Genomic DNA, 17520 nt, shown 5'->3' on the forward strand with positions numbered 1-17520 from the left:
TGATCTGTCCTTATCTCATAAAACATCTGCCAATTCGGTAAATGGCGCCTCTGCAATCTGGCTCCTCCTCCTGTCATTCAATCAGCCCTTGAAATCGCTTAAGTAACAACTCCCCAAACCCAACAGCTCGACTCCAGTAACGGCTGTGCCGAACAGAAAGTGGACATTTCAAAGCTAATACGACTTGGTTAAGTGAACAGATTTGAGGACAATGGTGTTGAGAAGGGGTTCACTGGATGCTGAGGGCCCTCAGCCAGATAAGAAGGCAAATGCCTTCTGTCTTCAGGACCCTAGATTCAGAGTTGGAAGGGGTGTCAGCTGGTCCAACATCCTTACTCCAAAGGTGAGGAGCCTAAGGATGCCATGCCACTTATCCAAGGTCCACACGGAAGGTAGACACAGGGGCCTAACTGGAGCACCTCCTTCTATCTGCCCATAACACAAGACTCTTGGCCCACCGTACACCCCTTTACCCTCCACACCAGCTGGGCATTTGTCCAAATCTCTGGGGGAGGAAAGCTTCTCCCTCCCCACTTGAAAAAAAAAAAAAAAAAAAAAACCAGCCAAACATTTCAAGGCCTACGGGATAATCACCCAAACTCCTTAGACCATGGCCTACCGGCTTTCCTTCTACTCTCAGCTTTATTAAGGCGAGATGACTTGTCAGCCAGTGCCAGATCTCCTCCCGCCCCAAGAAGGCACTTGACCACCAGCGAGGCCTTTACACAGCACAGCCTGCCAGTGTTTCTATTTCCTTTGTCCTCCACTTGTGTCTGTTTTATCTGGATGTACAGTAGAAAGCACACTGCTGACAGGCAGGTATGGTATCCAGCAGGGCCCTAAAAGGAACCCAACTCTGACATCTGCTCCAAGGTTCCACGAGCACTTTGGGTCAGCGTCTCAGCTATGTCCTTCAGGCGGGCCCAAGTCCTCATCTCTCCTGGAGGATCCTTGGGGTCCTGGCCCATTCCCACCTTCCAAGAATCCTCTGCACATTCTTCTCAATAGTTGTGGTTCTCATCTTTCCCTGCTCAGAAATCCTGAACAGTCCTTACCATCACTGACCAATTTTCATCACCTTCCTGATCCACCAGCACACACACGCGGCTCATTCCATCCAACAGGGCTGAGCGGCCTAATTTATGCACCACTTCCCATCTCGATTGTTTAATCCTGCCCCTGGTCCCTAACTCACTGGGAGAGATCTGAACTATGTGGATCACCAGGGCAGAGATAGGAAGTTGCTTGTTCAGTGGTATTTGCCACATTCCTTTAAGTAAGGGCTTCCTGAGGGCAAGGACAGGTCCTTTTGCTTTTAAGGAATAGGGGAAGGACTCACACCCACTTTCAGAAGGGGGACTTTTTTTTTCTGGATTTGAGGGTGGCTGGGGAGAACAATGCATGACATCAGACCGGAGCCTCAACACGAGCAACGTCAGAGACCCACGGCTGAGCTCCAATACTTTCTTCTTGGAACAGAAAAATCCCCTCTACATTCAAGACCAGGGGTGGGGAACCCGCAAGCCTTGAGGCCAGAGGTTCCCCACCCCTGTTCAACACCAACCACAGCTTCTCAAACCCAAGAAGGTCATATGCCAAATTTATTGCAAAAAGACCCACAATCCCAGCAGCTGTCTTATCGATAGGATTTCTGGTAGCGAGCCCGGGCCCCAGGACCACCAAACTTCTTAGACTCGCAGCGACGAGGGTCAGCCACCAGCAGAGTTCGGTCATACTGGATAAGGATGTCTTTTATTTCCTTCTTGGAGGCCTCATCCACATCTGGGAGGAGGAGGAAGGAGAAAGATAACATATCACTGCACTGACAACTCCTTGGCCAACAAAACCAGGTTCACCCCTATTTGTCTCTAAGTACAAATAGCAAGGGAATCCAGTGCAAATCATGCCTGATACCTTTACTAAGAGTGTGACCCTGGGCAAGTCTCTTCACCCTTCCTAACCTCAAGTTTCCTCATCTGCAAAATGGGAACAAAAATAGCACCTACCACCCCACAGGGTGGGTTATAAGGACCAAATGTGGTAACACATGCAAAGTGCTCTGTAAATCAAGACTGGTTCACTTGCCCTAAAGATGGAGAAGCCAAGAGACAGAGCATTCCATGGAAATACCCACCAACCATATTCCCCAAAGAGGAATTAATGGTCCCATTTCTGACCACAAGGTTCTTCTAGACCAAGGTCATGTATACGAGTCACTCCCAGGGCCTAACAGTGGTACCCAGAAAACAGAAAGGGTATGGAAATGACCCAAATGTCACCTGACCATATCACCCACTCTTCACTTACATTTCTGGTAATAGGCCACCAGGGCTTTGGAGATGGACTGCCGGATAGCTGCAGGAGAAGGGAGAGGGGGATGTTAGCAGTGACCATGTAACCCCACCCCCTAAGAATACCAAGAAGCTGGTAGAGAAGTTCCACCCAAACCCAACTCACCGTAAATCTGGGCGACGTGGCCTCCTCCTTTCACACGGACTCGGATATCTACTCCAGCAAAACGTTCCTTGCCTAGTAGGAGGACAGGCTCCAGCAGCTGCAAGAGAGGAGAACCCGAAATCAGGAGCCAGTCTCAGCAGACCTTCCTCTTGGGTACATCGGGGGTCACTCCATCTGACCACCCATTTTTATGGCAATCCACTCATCGGAAGATGGAAGTCCCTGCCTGAAAAGGCCTCCCTGGACACTCCCCATTCTGTGAGGAGGGCAGACCTCCTCCCAAGCCAATCAACACCAACTATAAACATGGCACAGTGCTAGGTGCCTAGATGACAGGCTAAATGGTCCTCAAGGAGGTTACACTGGGTGATGACAGTTTGTAGAAAGATCATTATGTAAGAGATGATCTTCAGAAGGAGATCGCGGAGCCCCTTGTTACTGGCAGCAGCCCCACAGTTCAGTAAAGCCTCAACTTGCCTGGAATCATAAAAGCAGCCAATGGACATTAATACTATCAAGAGTCCTCTCTGGAAGTCTGTCCACCCCTGTGGCCCCTTTCTACCACTGCTGAGCCCTCCCAAGGTCTCTTTTGGGGAGAGGCTTAGGCAGCCATCCTTCATGGCTCTCAGGACTTCACCCCCTCCACCATGTGATCTCCCATTCAAATGTGCCCCCCCCACACCTCCCCTCACTCTGGTCAGCAGAAAATATCAAGGGCCAAGGGCTGCCTTTGCCCCCCCTCCCCAGCCAAAGAGATGAAGTGAGAGCTAAAGGCATTGGGGCAGCTGCCGAGAAGCCTTTAGGGCTACGGCAGGCCAGTCCAGGTACCTTGTACTGCAGGGTGCGAGGCTCAATCATCTCCAGTGGTCGCCCATTCACCTTGATCAGCCCATTGCCCCTCTTGCAGTGGGCCACAGCGGTGGCAGTTTTCTGGGAAGAAAAACAACTCACATTTCTATGTGGTTTTAGGGATTGTAAAGTGCTTTTCTCACAATAATAAAAAAAGGTAGGTAGGGCAAGGAGTACCTCCACACAGAACTTAAGATAAGGATCTAGTAGTGGCCTGTCCAGCACTGCTGAGGGCCCTGTATCAGGAGTCACTTTACTGGGTGATACGGAAACACAAACTTTCCACATGCAGTGCTTTAAGATCTGCAAAGAGCACTTTGTGGAACAGCCCTGTGAGGTAGGTAGGAATATTATACCCATTTTAAAGATGAGGAAACAGGAGAAGTGCCTGAGATTCAGTTACTCAGATTGGAGGGATCCAAACTCACCAAGTAACCATAGCTAAATATTTGAGATCTCTAGTTCAAAAGTTTCCAATCCAAAACCTTCATTTCACTGAGGAAAATAGGCAAAGGCCCTGTGAGGAAGTGTGGCATGACGGAAAGTGCTGGACAGGAATCCAAGGAAAGCAAGGTTCAAATCCTGCCTTAGATACTAGCTATGTGACTGTGGGCACCCCCTACCTCACTGGTTTTCTGTTGTGAAGATCAAGTGACTCTTAACCTTCAGGTTATACATACACAAACGGAACCTCTATCATCAAGTACCTCACAGGGGTGTGCTGGAGCCATGTTCTAATGCAAGGTGCCTTGGCAGCCTCTCCCCTCTTCTGGCCTCAGTTTTCCCATTTGGAAATATGGGGCAATTACTTCCACCTTCCTAATATGCAGTTAAAGCCAGCTGAGGCTGACAAATACTATCACCACTCCCAGAGAGGGATAGTTTAAAGGGCCCTGGGGGGGGGGAGGTGATGCCAGTAGACCACTGGCTGAAGAACCCACACCTGAGAAGACCCCCCCCAATCTGGCTTGGGAAGGATTTGAGTTGGACACAAAGAGCCACCGCCTCATTTGGCAGACGAATATTTCCCTGCAAAAGAGAGGCTAAGGATGTTGGGCTTTGGGGGATCTTAAGCCAGGGGGTCACCCTGGCTCTGTGTGTGTGTGTGTGTGTGTGTGTGTGTGTGTGTGTGTGCGCGCGTAGTCCAACTATCATCTCTTACAGAGTTGTGGGTGGTGGGGTTAGGGGGGGGCGATGGGATTCGTCTTTCCTCAAGTTTGTAAGCTTCACAGTGACACATATATGCAGAGGCGTATACATATATGTATACATATGTAGACATGCATGACACAGGAGGGGGGCCTGAGGCTCTGGGCGGGTTACAGGCCTAAAGGAGCAAAGGCTAGGCCTGACTCCACCGGATTCGAATCCAGGTCTCTCCTAAGGCTAAGCCCGGTAGCCCTAATTCACGCCAGGCTCGTACCCAGCCCCGTCCGTCCACGCGTGCACGGGCTCACTCTCGGGACAGAACAAGCCGAAGTTCCAAGACACGCGGCAGAGCTGGAAGGCGTCAAAGGCAAGATCTGAACCCCGGGATCGCCTGGACCCATGGCTCGGGCGCAGACACGTGGGCCTCGACGGAACCGGAAGTCCCCCCCTTCTCCCCTCCCCCACCCCGCGGACCCTCGCGCCTACCTTTCGTCCAAAGACCTGGACGGACTGGAGCGGCCCCTTGGACGGCATGGTGCTGGCGGGCGGCGCAAGCTCAGAGCCGGGCTGGAGGCAGAGGAGGCGGTGGCGGTGGCGGTGGTTGCGGCGGAAGCCGGAGACTGGAGCTCCTCACCCGCGCGGCGCCGAAGCACGAAAAGGGCGGTTGGGGAGGCGAGAGCTGTTTTCCAGGGTGTGCGCAGGCGCAGACGCCCTGGAAAGCCGCTCACCAGAGAAAGGGGGCTGGGCCTGGGAGGTGCGGCGGCGGCACTTTACGGCAGGGGCGGAGCCTGGCCTTGTTGAAAATGGGGAGGAGCCAATGGCCTAGCGGCAAAGTGACGGCGATCCTTATTGGCTGGCTCTCTTCTCATCGTTTGTATAGTCATCTCCTGACCCCGCCCCCACCTTTTCTAATCTTCCCCGTGTTCTCCTTCCTGCAGACCCCTTCCCCCTCCCTCTATAGACTCCCCTCCCTCTTGCAACCCCCCTTACTCTGTCCTGTCCCCAACGCCCCCCTTCAAGATTTCCTTATCCCTCCCCAACCCCTCCACCCCCGGCCCTCGCCCCAACTCCTCCAATTTAAGATTCCCAACCCCCCCACTCTTAAGACTCCCACCCCTCACGCCAAGACCTCCTCCATCCCCCTCCCACAAGACTCCCTTCCCTCTCCTCAACACCCCCTCCCTAAAGACTCCCCCTTTCCCCTTCCCAGCCCTCCCACCTCCCGCCCTCAGGACAGCCCGCCTTCTCCCGACCCCCCACTTCTTAAGACTCCCCTCCCCCTCCTTCCCGCTCTCTCCTTCATCTCCCAGCTCTTTTAGGGTTCCCCTTTCCTCAAGCCCACTCCAAGATCCCTTTCTCCCCAAACTCTCCTCGAGACCGTCACCTTAGGTCCTCACCCTCCCCCCCTTCCCTTAGCAACCCCCCCCAAGCCCTCTTGGGCTTCCCCTCGGGGACCCTCCCCCTCAAACTGCCAGTGCTTCTCATCCCTTTCACTCATTCTTATCCCCACAGCCTGGGGTGGGGCACCTCTTCCTTCGAGTTGCCTCAGTTTCCCCAGCTTAGCCCTCTGCCCAGGGGGTGTGTCTATGTGTCCCCAGGACTCCATGGACCTATAGTGCCTTATCTTCCCCGGCAAGCCAGGGACCTCTGACTTCACCTTCTCTCTGGCTGCCGGCCCCTGATCGATGGACAGGGGAGGGGCCAGGCCTCCAAGTCCAGCCGGAAGCCTCCCACTTGTCATTCCTGTTTGGAGCCGAGAGCAGAGGATGGATCCGAGGGCGAATGAGTGAGCGATGAGGGTGGGGACGGGGAGAGAAATGGATACCCCGAGGCATAGCCAGGGACCTGCATGCAGACACCGACCCCGCCCCCCCCCAGCCCCGACTCCGGGGCCCAGACAGCTCAAGGACGGGATGGACAGGTGGGAAGAGACCTAGGCAGTCACCTACTCTAGAGAGACCCAGACACTGAACAGCCCTAGAAGAAGAAGAATGCTAATTAGCATTAAGGTTTGCCAAGCATGGTACAGATATTACCTCTTTGGAGCCTCACAGGCACCTGGGAGGTAAGTGCTGTGATTATCCCTAGTTTAGAAATGAGAAAACTGAGGCAGGCAAGTGAAGTGTTGCCCAGGCTGATCTGGCTAGGGAGTGAGGCTGCATTCAAACTCAGGGCTTCTGACTCCAGCCCGAAGTTGTCTCCACTATTGTCACACAGATATGTATGCCAACAGGTCCCTTTCACCCTAAATCTATGATCTGGAGTAACATGTAAATGCAGGCACCCTGTGTGTGTGTGGCTGGGGTCCCCTTCCCCCAAACTCTCAAGCTGACGTCTCCCTCTCCTCACCTTGGGGACTCAGGCACCTTCTCAAAGTTTTCCTGGTTTGGGGGGGTTCTCAGAACTCTGCCCCTCCCAAGTGTGCTCTAACCCGCCCCTCCCCTGATCTCTTCCAGGTGCCTGAGGCTCGCTACCTAGGCCAGGGAGATGGGTAGGAGGGGTAGGAGAGGCCCTGCCCTCCCCACCATCCCTCATGTGGTTCTTCTGGGCCTTCCTTGTGCTGGTTCACCCCCTGGGGGGCCCCCCTCTGGGGCCCCCCAGCTGCCCTTGGGAGCCCTTCGAGGTTCTTGCAGCTATCATGGAGGCCCTAGTGAGTGGGCAGGTTGGTGGCAGGTGGGAACTGGGCGAGGACAGCAGCTGGTGGGGATGGGAGGGCATGGGGGGAAAGGAGCCTGGGTGATCTGGTGGCCAGTTCGTCCCCCTCCAATCCCAGGGCAACAGAAACAATGGCACCCTTTATACTCCTGACAGCTTCTCTGTGAGTATGCTTTGCCCTATCCCACTCTCCATGGGGACCCTAGATTCCCTTTTATATTTGGAGGAGAGGAGGTCAGGGGCCCTTAAGAAGGGGCAAACCTGTCTGTCCTCAGGGTCCTAGGCAAGAGTGTCCAATTCCCTTTCCCCAGATACCCTGGGATGCCAGTAATTTGGGAGGGGGTGTGCCTCAAGTCAGCAGTTTGGGGGTCTTGGGAGGTACGTTCTGAGGAACCATGCTTGGGGACAAATCAGGATGGGGGTGGTGAGTCTCCATTGGTGTACGTTTCAGCAGGTAGTCTATGGGGAATGGAGTTCAGGGGTCTCTGACAGGGGTCCCCCAGGACAGGATGGAGGTGGTGGGTCTCTGCAGGTGTGCCCTATGGAGATTCTGCACTGCTTTGGGGTGGAGCTGTCTGTGATTGGGCATGAGGAGGGGCCAGCAGTAGTGAGGGCTGTGAACCGGCTGCAGCACTCATTGAGAGCCCTGGGGCCCCACCTGTGGGGAACCAGGCCGGGAGCTGCCTCAGGGCCCTGTCCCCCCTGCGAGGGACACCTCGAGAGGCCCATCCTCCAATTCTTGGCCAGACTTCTGGAGCTACTGCACGTAGCCTGTGCTGGAGCCCATGAGGCTGGGTGAGGGGGGGGGTGGCCAAGCCCCTCCCCAGCCCTCCCCCATGCACTAGCCCTGCAGGTCCCAGGAGACATTCCCAGGTATCCCTCAGGGAAGGAGGGAGGGGAGGGGAGTCGGGGAATGGGAGATCTTGGAGGTCTCCCTTGCTCCTGTCTTCACACCTGAATCTCCTTCACTCCCACCCTTGCTTTCAGGCTGGAGGCTTTTAGAGGTCTAGATTTCCGGGGTCTGCTATTACTACTTCTACATCTGGAATGCCAACAGGGCCTAGGGTGGGTGGGAACTAGGGAAGACGGAGAGAAGGAAGAGGAGGCAAATATGGTGAGTGACTGGGAGGGCCTCACGCCCTGGGCTAGGGTTGGAGGTTGGGAACCATTGGCTTCTGTTCCCCTTGGAGAAGGTGGAGTGGGCTGGCTTCCCCAAGGCCCAGCCCCCCTCCATCTCCAAACAGGTGATGACGTTGCTGCTCTCCTCACCCCGATGAGGCACCTTCCACCTTCCATGAGCAGGACTCCCTTCCCTCCCACCCCTCCCCAGGCTGTGTCCAGCCCCTGGCACTTGGCTGGGCACTGAGTTGGCATTTATATGTTTATCAAATAAATGAATGAAAATCAGGGAGTGATTGCTCTATAAACAACATTCTAAGGGCACAGGGAGGCTTGTGAAATACTTAATCGATCTGGACCTTGCTGCGAGACCCCTTCTGCATAACCTGGAACTGGATGGATTTTCCCTCCCCTGTCCTGCCCCTCTCCCCAACCTGAGATCCAGTCTCATGACCTTGCCCCAGGGCAGTGAGAGCTGCTTCCTAGCCTGAATCCCCAATGACCTCTGCTTCTCCCCAAACCCCATGTATCCTACAGAGACTGCCAGCCAGGGGAAGCCTTCCCAAGTCCAGCTTTGAGCCTAGACACTCCCTCACTCCCTGTTTAGAAGCCTTCCATAGCTCCCCATTGCCTACTGTCTCAAGGTTTTCAGTGTCACACCCCAGATCTGACTTCTTCCCTCCAGCCAAAGTGCATTGCTTATCTCCTGAAAGTGGGCATGAAGGTTCCCAGCCTCAGCATCTTTGCTCTCTGGGGTCCCTCCACCTGGAAAGACTTCCCCACTAACTTAACTCTAACTGTCCAAATGCCATGCATCCATCCTTCAAAGCCCAGCATGGTGAAATGGAGTCAGAAGAATGGCTGTGCTTCTCAGCAGTTAGCTGAGTGACCCTGGGCAAGTCTCCTTCCCTCCACGGGAAGATGAAGGCACCAGATGGGGTGGTCGGAGACCCAGTCCTTGTGACCTCCCTCGACGGACTGCCTTTTTTGAGGGCCCTTCACCAATGCCTTGGCTCTGCTGAACAGTTGGTTTATCTCACACATTCTGTGAAAGTGGCTTTTCCCACCTCCTAGACTGTGGTTGGGGCCTTTCTGTTTGTGCCCAGCTCAGTGACTGGCACAGTGGGCACGAACACTTAGTAACATAAATAGTTCGTAAATCGCATTTTGGCTGGCACTCACGGCATTTCTGTGTTGGACAGTTTCTTTAAGGCCCACACAAATTTTCTGGGCTTCCCCCCCAATTCCACAGTTTTAATGAAGACAAAGCAATTCTTTTTCTTCCTCCACTTTTTATTGCCCCTCCAAATTTACCAGTTTTAGGACAGTGTTTTCGTCAGTTCCTAGAGGACAAAGGTAACCTAAAGGGGCCTGAGAGACTACCAGGAGCTGCCTGAAGTAACTGTTTCCCAAGACCTTTATGGATGGGAGATTCTGGGAGGGGGGGGCAGGAAAAGTATGGAAGGATGGGATTCTGTCAGATAGTGAGGACCCAGCGTGTGTGTGTGCGTGTGCGTGTGCGACAGAAACTAGCTGTTGGCTCAATCTTATTATCATTAGCTAGACTGGAGTCTGAGCCGGATGCTGGGGCTGCTTTACCAGATACACGCCTAACCTTAATCCATACCCATGGGCCCTGTTATGGCCTAACACTACGGCCCACTGGAGGTAGCAGGGGCAGGTCAACACATCCCCTCCTCCCCAGTACTGGGGTCCAAAGTCAGAGGTGAAGAACAGAGGATTCCCTCTTCAGAGTTGATGGTCCTTCAGCAAGCCTAGGGTGATTCTATCACATTGCCTGAAGGATCCTCACACCTAACACTGGTCAGTCCACAAATAAGTGTTTATTTATTTAGTACCTACTAAGTGCCAGGAACCAGCACGAGGACAGTCCCAGCCCGGGAGGAGTTTACTTGGAATGGGGGCTGACCACTAATAAAAGGCTGCAGTAAAGGGATCTGGGATGGGGAAGAAGGTCCCATGGTATGGGTGGGGCTTAGTGGAGTCCAGTTCTGGACACTTAGCTGGTGCCAGGGAGCGAATGAGCTTCTGGTTGTTCATCGATGTCCAAGTCTTCATGACCCCATTTGGGGTTTTCTTGGCCAAGGTACTGGAGGGGTTTGCCATTTCGTTCTCCAGCTCATTTTACAAGATGAAGAAACTGAGGCAAACAGGAAGACGTGACTTGCCCAGGGTCACACAGCTGGCAAATGTCCAAGGCCACATTTGAACTCAGAAAGAGGAGTCTTTTTGACTCCAGGCCTTGCCCTCTTATCCCCTGCACCACTTTAACTGGAAGCTTTGAGTGTTTTTTGCTCTTTCCTACCTTCCAATCAGAGGGGCGGCAGGGTACTGATGAGGAATGAGTGCCAACGCTGACTGATCGAGGACAAGCTGTGAATGCCCACCACCGCTCAACTCTGCCAGTTGAGGCCAAACCTTACCTCCTTATCTCTGTCAATACTGTTAATTTCACCAAGCAGGGTTGGGTGTTCTGGGGAGGGCTATGACAAACTGATTCAGTTTATCAAACAGGATGACACTGGTACTTTGACTCATCGGTCACACACAAAAGAAAGACACCAATGCCGTAATATGGAACACAACTTTACTGACCACCAAACAACACAATTTTATTCAGTAAAGGGCAACTGAATAAAAGAATTAAAAATCAATTCAGGACGAATTTAGGCCAAAGAATTGGTGAGAACAAATAGAAACGATTGATCATTTCATCAAAGGAAACGGTTCTGGGACAATATATCAAAACTGGTGGGATACAGACAAAACTGCCCTTTGGGAAAAATGTATCTCTAAACACACATCCACAAAAGTTGAATAAATGGACATGCAAACAAAACCCCAGAAAATCACTAAATTTCATGAACCCAATTAAACCCCAAAATAAAAATTCTGAAATTTGAAATTGATAGCAAAAACCCATTTAATTAATAAAACCAGCACTGTTGATTTTTGGGGGGGAGGCGGAAGTCACTGAAATAAAACATAACCTAACTGAAATTTTTCAGTAGTGAGGAAAACTAAATTGTCAGTAATGAAAATGATAAAGGTGAATTCACAACAAATGAAGAAGAAATAAAGAAATTATTTGGAACAATTTTGCCTGGCTATATGCCAAGAAAACTTATGACTGAAATGAAATAGATAGTTACAAAAATATAAAGTACTCAGACTTACCAAATAAATACGGGATATAAATAACAATCTCAGAAAAACAAATTGGACAAACCATAAATGAATTCCCAAAAGAAAAACCCTGCAATTAGATGGGTTTACAAGTAAATTCTATCCAGTACGTGTCTTAAACTCAGGATGTCCAAAACTGATCTCATTATTTTTTCCCACTTCCCTGACTACCTTCCCTCTTCCTCCTACCATCTCCTAGGCTCTCAAGGTTGGACCTGTCCAGGATTTCTCTCCACCCCCTTCCCCAAATCCAAGCTGTGGCCAAGGCCTGTCAATTTCACCTTTTCAGCACCTCTCCTCTGACACTGGCCCTCTGGTGCTGACCCTCATCGCCTCACACCTGGATTATTGCAATTGCTACTGGTGGTGGGGAGTTCTGCCTGCCTCAGGTCTCTCCTCATTTCAGTCCATCCTCCTTTCAGCCACCAAAGTAATTTTCCCAAAGCACACGTCTGATCATGTCACACACACCCCCTATTCAATAAACTGCAGGTGCTCCCTATTATCTTCCTTTTTTTTTTTTTTTTGGCTAGACAGTCGGGGTTAAGTGACTTGCCCAGGGTCACACAGCTAGTTAAACGTCAAGGGACTGAGGCCCACATCTGAACTGACTCCAAGACTGGAGCTCTATCCATTATGCCATCTAGCTGCCCCAAAAGGGGCAATCTTGATTACAGAAAATTAAATAATTTTTGCAGAAACAAAACCAATGCAGTTAACTTTAGAAGGGAAAGTTAATTGGGGGGAATCTTTACATAAAGTTTATTTGATATCATTTCCAAGATACATAAGAAACTAATTTAAATTTATAAGAACAAGAGTTATTCTCCCATAGGTAAGAGGTCAAAGAATATGAAACAATTTTCAATGGAAAAAATCCAGGTTATCAACAAGCTTATTTTTTGAAAAAAGAAATGCTTCAAAATTACTAATAATTAAGGAATTAATGCAGCTCTGGGGTTCCAACTCACACCCATCATCAGACTGGCAAAGATGACAAATGTTGGAAGGGCTTCAGGAAAACTGGGACACTAATGAACTCTTGGTAGGGCTCTGGGCTGGTCCAGGCAATGTGGGTCCATGCCCCTACAGTCACTATAATGTACATACATAGGTTTTAGCTCTGGGGTACACTACTCTGATACCCCCAAAAGAGATCAAATGAAGGGGAAAAGAATCCATACAGCCACATCAATGTATGCCACAACAAATGACGAAACTGAGAAAGAATTCAGAGAAAGGAGTGTGTAAGGTGATGAAGAATGAAGTAAACAGAAATACAATGACAGCATTGTAGAGACGAGCACCTTGGATAGACTGACCCACTTCACGACAGTGATTTCCCGACGTACATTTTTTTCAGGGTTAAGTGACTTGCCCAGGGTCACACAGCTGGTACTTGCCTGAGGGCACATTTGAACTCAGGTCCTAACTTCAGGGCTGGTGCTTTTTCCACTGCTCTACCTAGCTGCCAGAAACATATATTTCTGACGTGAACAACGCAGGACGTTGTTTTGCCTGAGTATTAACATTTGTTAACAATTTTTTTTTGCAAGGGGGGAGGGGAAGGGAGAAAAAAAAATGCTTGCTAGAAAAAATGTAAAACAAACAACAAAACTCCCCCAAAGACAACGGGCGACCGGAGACAGGCAGCTGCAAGCCGTGAAAGGAACCCCAGTTCAAATCCTGGCCAGACTCACACTGATCCTCTCTGGAGCTCAGTTTCCCCTTCTGTAAAAGGTGGAGGACGAAGTAATTGATGTTACTTTTCTAGGCCTGAGAGTAAAAACGAGGGGCATTCCTGAGCCTTACGAAGGAACGGCGGACAGCTTCCTAGCAATCAGTTATCCAGAAACGGAGGGCCGGTAACGAGCCTCCAGGGACGCAGTACGGGGCGGACTAGAAGGTTGGCCCCTCTGTGACGTCACAGGCACCCTTCCCCTCCCTCCAGCTCTAGGGCCCACGTGCGCTCCCTGCACGTGGACACCCTCTCCTCCTCTCCTCCAGCCTTCCCCCACGCTCTCCCGTATTTCCCCGCCTTCTCCTTATGCGTCACGTCCGGTCTCCTGTGCCTCTCCTAAGATGGCGCCTGCCGGCCGGAAGTCGGATGTATTCTCTGCCTTTCCCAAGATGGCGGTCGCGGTTCCGGTTCTCGCGAACTCTCGAGAGATAAGCCGCCCCAGTCACCGCCACCGCCGCCGCCGCCGTCGCCGTCGTCCTCGCCGCCGCTTCTTCTGACGTCGCGTCCGCCGGAGCCAGGGAACCCGAGAGTGAGCGACGCCGACCCGCCCGGGGGTGAGGAGAGGGGCGGGGGGGGGGCAAGCGGCACTGCGCGTGTGCGTGTGTGTAAGGGCGAGTGTGTCAGGAGGAGCCCGAGAGGGCGAGTGTGCTGTGGGGACCCCATGAGGACGAGTGTGTGAGCATGAGTGTGTCAGGGGGAGTGTAAAGATGAGTGTGTCAGGGGGAGCCCTCGAGGCCTAGTGTGTCAGGGGGAGAGTGGCAGACTAAGCCTGTAAGAGTGAGTGTGTAAGGGTGAGAATCGAGAGTGTCAGAGTGAGCCTGTAAGATGGAGATTTAAAGGCAAGGCGTGTGAGGGGGAGTGTGCACGTGGGATTGTGTCACAGTGTTGTGAGATGGGACCCGGCTTCAGGAGGGGAGGAAGTGTGCAAGCACCAGCGCCTGTGCGTGCGATTGTGTGTACGTGGCAGAGGGGTCGAGGAGGGGTCCCTGGGGCAGGGTAAGGGGAGGGGTGTGTGTGTGTGTGTGTGTGTGTGTGTGTGAGAGTGACCCTGTCCCCCTCCTCTCCCGCACCCCCCCCCCCCCCCCCGTCCGTCCCCCCCCCGGGCCCGGGCCCCCGGCGCCCCCCCCCAACCCCCCGGGGGGCCCCCCCCCCCCCCCCGCCTGTGCAGCACCTTCGGGCCTGCCAGCCCAAGCCCCCGTCTCCGTCTTGGGGTTTGCTCCCCCTTGCCTCTGCCCGCAGGGTCCTCCCAGGAGGCCTTTTCTGATTGGCCGGCCCTTAGCATGCCCTCCCCTGATCACTTTGTGTTACTTTGTATTTGTTTTTGGCCCCTCCCTCGAGACCAGACTGCGTGGGGCCGGTGGGTTTCGTCTTGCTGGGTTGCCGTTCTCAGTCCTAGCACACATAGTTCCTTGCGCACGATAGGTCAGTTTGTCATGACTGGAGGAAGAGGGGTGCGCATTTTGTGTGCCTGCGTCTGGGCAGAAGGGTTTCCTTTGTGTGTTTGGACCGAGAGGGAAAGTCGAGGCTGCCTGGGCAAGAGTGGAGGGGAAGGGAGGGGCTTGTGAGGAGAGGCCATTGAAGCCCCTTGTGGTCTGGTACAGGACTGAATCGGTGGGGATGGGGGGACCCTCTGGGCGTGGAAGAGATGAGGCCAGTGGGGGCCTTTGTCTCGCTGCCTGATTTGGGGAGCCCTTGACCCTGACTCATCCCATTTCCCCGCCAGCCTGACCTAAAGACCTGGAAGATGTCTGACAGTGATGACAGCAACTTTTCTGAGGAGGAGGAGGAGGAGAGTGAGCACAGCAGCGAGGAGGCCGAGGAGGTGGAGGTGAGTGCTGGAGAGGGGACTTGGGCTGGGCAGGGCAACGCCTCAGAACCAGCTCTCTGGCACCCTCTGCTGGCTTCGGGCTGCCTCTGCTTCTCATCCGGGCCCTTGGGTCCTTTACGCCCAGAGAAACCCGGAAAGTTTCCGTCCCTGGTCCGGCAGCCCCTTTGCCCAGCCCTCAGATCTGAGCGTTCTCAGCACCGTCTGCCCTGTGGCTGGTAGAGGAGTGGGGCGGGCGGATGATGGGCAGATCGGGGGCATCGTTGACTGGGGACGAACTCCTCTCTCAGCCTGACTTTACAGACCTTCAGGCCTCCCTGGGTGGCCACGGGAGACGGGGCCTTAGCTTGAAGGCCAGCTCAGTCCTTTCAGCAGGACCTTGGACAAGTCACTGCCCTTCTGTGTGAAATGAAGGGGCTGGCTCAGTGCTCTTTGAAGACCCCGCCACCTCTGCGATTCTATAAGCCCCAGCGATGGGGCGTCATGGGGGGTTGGGGTATGGCTTGTCTTCCGGCTCGCCAGCCATCACCTCCATCCTCCCAGCAGGTAGAGGAGGAGCGACGGAGTGTGGCGGGGAGCGAAAAGGAGGAGGAGCCTGAGGAGGAGGAAGAGGAGGAGGAGGAAGAGGAGTATGATGAAGAGGAAGAGGAAGAAGACGACGACCGGCCTCCCAAGAAGCCGAGACATGGGGGCTTCATCCTGGACGAAGCTGGTGAGATGAGGAGCGGGCCTGCTTGAGTGGGGGAGAGTGCTCGCCCTTTGGTCTCTTGGGCCCCTCCCATGTGCCTGGGATATGTTGGATCGGGGGATGGGGTATCATTGTGGAGATGAGTTCTGTGGACACCCCAAGAACTTGGATGTCTCTGGGTCATTTTCTCTACTCCTTTCTCTAAGGTTGATAGTCTTTTTTTTTTTTTTTAATGATTTAACCTTTATGTCTTAGATTTACACTGTTCTATTATACACTTTTGAATTTTGTGTTCATTTTAATTTTTTGTTTCCAATATGAAATAAGGTTGATATTCTTAACCCGGGGTCCGTGAACTTTTTGTTTGTTTGTTCATTTGTTTATTTAGTATTTTACTTTTCTTCAGTTACATGTAAAAAAATTTGTAACATATGTTTTTAAAACTTTGAGTTTCAAATTCTCCTCCTTCCTCCCTCTCCACCCTCTCTCATTGAGAAGGCAAGCAGTTTGATACAGATCATACGTGTGTATTCATGCAAAACGTTTCCATAATAGTCATGTTGTAAAAGAAAACGTAGACCAAAAAAATACCAAGTCTCATGAAAAATAAAGGAAGTTAAGCTTCAATAGCATTTTTCATCATAAGTCCTTCAGAGTTGTATGAACTTGTTTTTAAGAACATTTGATAATCCTATTTCAGGATAATTGGTTTTCTTGGTAACTTTGTGTATTTCATGCATTTAACATTAAGAACATGGGTCTCACCAGACTGCCTGAGGGGTCCGTAGCACAAGAACAGTTCAGAAGTCTTGTACTCTAAGGACTCAGGATTAGGAGAAAGCTGTTTGCTTGTACTACGTTTTTCTCTCAGCCCCTCTAATTGTAACTTGTCCCCTGGCTGTCTGGTGGGTGGGCTACAAAGGAAGTGTCTCAGCATCCCAGTCTCAGTCTCAGTCCTTCTGGGGCCTTTTCAGATGTGGATGATGAGTATGAAGATGAAGACCAGTGGGAAGATGGAGCAGAGGACATTCTAGAGAAGGGTAAGTGGCAAAAACAGGCCAGCCTCCTGTGTTCCCCCAGCTCTGCCTGGGCCTGGAGAGTCTGGGGAGCCCTCAGGATTGGGGTTCAGCAAAGGGCAGGGTCCGGATTGGGGGAGCGGATCATGAGCTGGTCTCTACTTCCCTGGACAAGGTGGAGCAAGAAGGGAAGGGAAAGGGGTAGAGTGGAAGGGGGAAGGCAAGTATCTGATGTTCTGAGATAGGGTCTTTCATGGGGAGGGGGCTAGCCCCTGAGCCTGTCTCTCCTCCCGTTGCGCATCTCCCTCCTCTATCACCCGGCTTCTTTCTGTTGTTGCCTGAGAGAATAGCTCTTGTACCCTTTTCTTTTAGGCACATGAAAGAGGGGGGGCCTTAGGGAATGGGTATATTGGGGGTCTTTGGCAGTACTGGAACCCTTCCCTGCTAGCTTTCCCTCTTAGAGAGGTGTCATTTGGGGGGTGGGGGTGGGGGTGGGCTTGGATCTTTGCCCTCTCTGGGCCTCTCTCCTCTGCCTATACCCTTTGGCCCACCCCAAGCTGTTCCCTTCCCCGTTTTTCCGTGCTGTGCTATTCATACATTTCGGCTTTCCTCGTGCCTCGCCTTCAATTTTGATTTTGTCCTTCCTATGTTCCTTTACCCATTATTCCTGGTCCCTTCCCTGGTCCGATCCCACCCCACCTTGGTTGATTTTGCTGATATAATTTGGCTCATACTGTGTCTGCTCACCACCTCCACCACCACCACCTCCACCACCACCACCACCACCACCACCACCACCACCACCACCACCACC

The 17520-nt window shown here is 52.4% G+C and overlaps 2 protein-coding genes across 5 annotated transcripts in view; one reads left to right on the forward strand and one right to left on the reverse strand.

Moving 5' to 3' along the window:
* Positions 1 to 1583: 1583 nt before the first annotated feature.
* Positions 1584 to 5097, reverse strand: RPS16 (ribosomal protein S16). The gene is made up of 5 exons (XM_027855577.1): positions 4942 to 5097; positions 3286 to 3387; positions 2458 to 2554; positions 2308 to 2355; positions 1584 to 1782 (listed from the first exon to the last, which is right to left on the reverse strand). Exons 1-5 carry the CDS (start codon positions 4987 to 4989, stop codon positions 1637 to 1639), a joined length of 441 nt encoding a protein of 146 aa, XP_027711378.1. The 5' UTR covers positions 4990 to 5097; the 3' UTR covers positions 1584 to 1636.
* Positions 5098 to 13644: 8547 nt separating this feature from the next.
* SUPT5H (SPT5 homolog, DSIF elongation factor subunit) overlaps positions 13645 to 17520 on the forward strand; it is a 13664-nt gene continuing 9788 nt past the window's right edge. The window contains exons 1-4 of one of the 4 annotated variants that reach the window (XM_027855379.1): positions 13645 to 13731; positions 14901 to 15005; positions 15546 to 15714; positions 16665 to 16730. In XM_027855379.1, coding sequence (XP_027711180.1) covers positions 14922 to 15005; positions 15546 to 15714; positions 16665 to 16730 — 319 coding nt within the window. In that variant the 5' untranslated portion in view covers positions 13645 to 13731; positions 14901 to 14921. Of the gene's footprint in view, positions 13732 to 13819; positions 14134 to 14496; positions 14600 to 14900; positions 15006 to 15545; positions 15715 to 16664; positions 16731 to 17520 lie in introns of those variants that run through there. The other 3 variants (XM_027855382.1, XM_027855381.1, XM_027855380.1) reach the window with 3 other exon arrangements.

Source organism: Vombatus ursinus, unplaced genomic scaffold (assembly GCF_900497805.2).
Source record: "Vombatus ursinus unplaced genomic scaffold, bare-nosed wombat genome assembly UNPS02010822.1, whole genome shotgun sequence".
In the NCBI taxonomy this organism is placed as follows: domain Eukaryota; kingdom Metazoa; phylum Chordata; class Mammalia; order Diprotodontia; family Vombatidae; genus Vombatus; species Vombatus ursinus.

Excerpts from the sequence above, each read along its gene's own strand:
- RPS16 (XM_027855577.1), bottom strand. The coding sequence starts at position 4,989 with ATGCCGTCCAAGGGGCCGCTCCAGTCCGTCCAGGTCTTTGGACGAAAG. Across the intron at positions 2,555-3,285 it reads CTCGCACCCTGCAGTACAAG|CTGCTGGAGCCTGTCCTCCT; the intron begins GTACCTGGACTG and ends CCTCTCTTGCAG. Across the intron at positions 1,783-2,307 it reads GGTGGCCTATTACCAGAAAT|ATGTGGATGAGGCCTCCAAG; the intron begins GTAAGTGAAGAG and ends TCCTCCTCCCAG.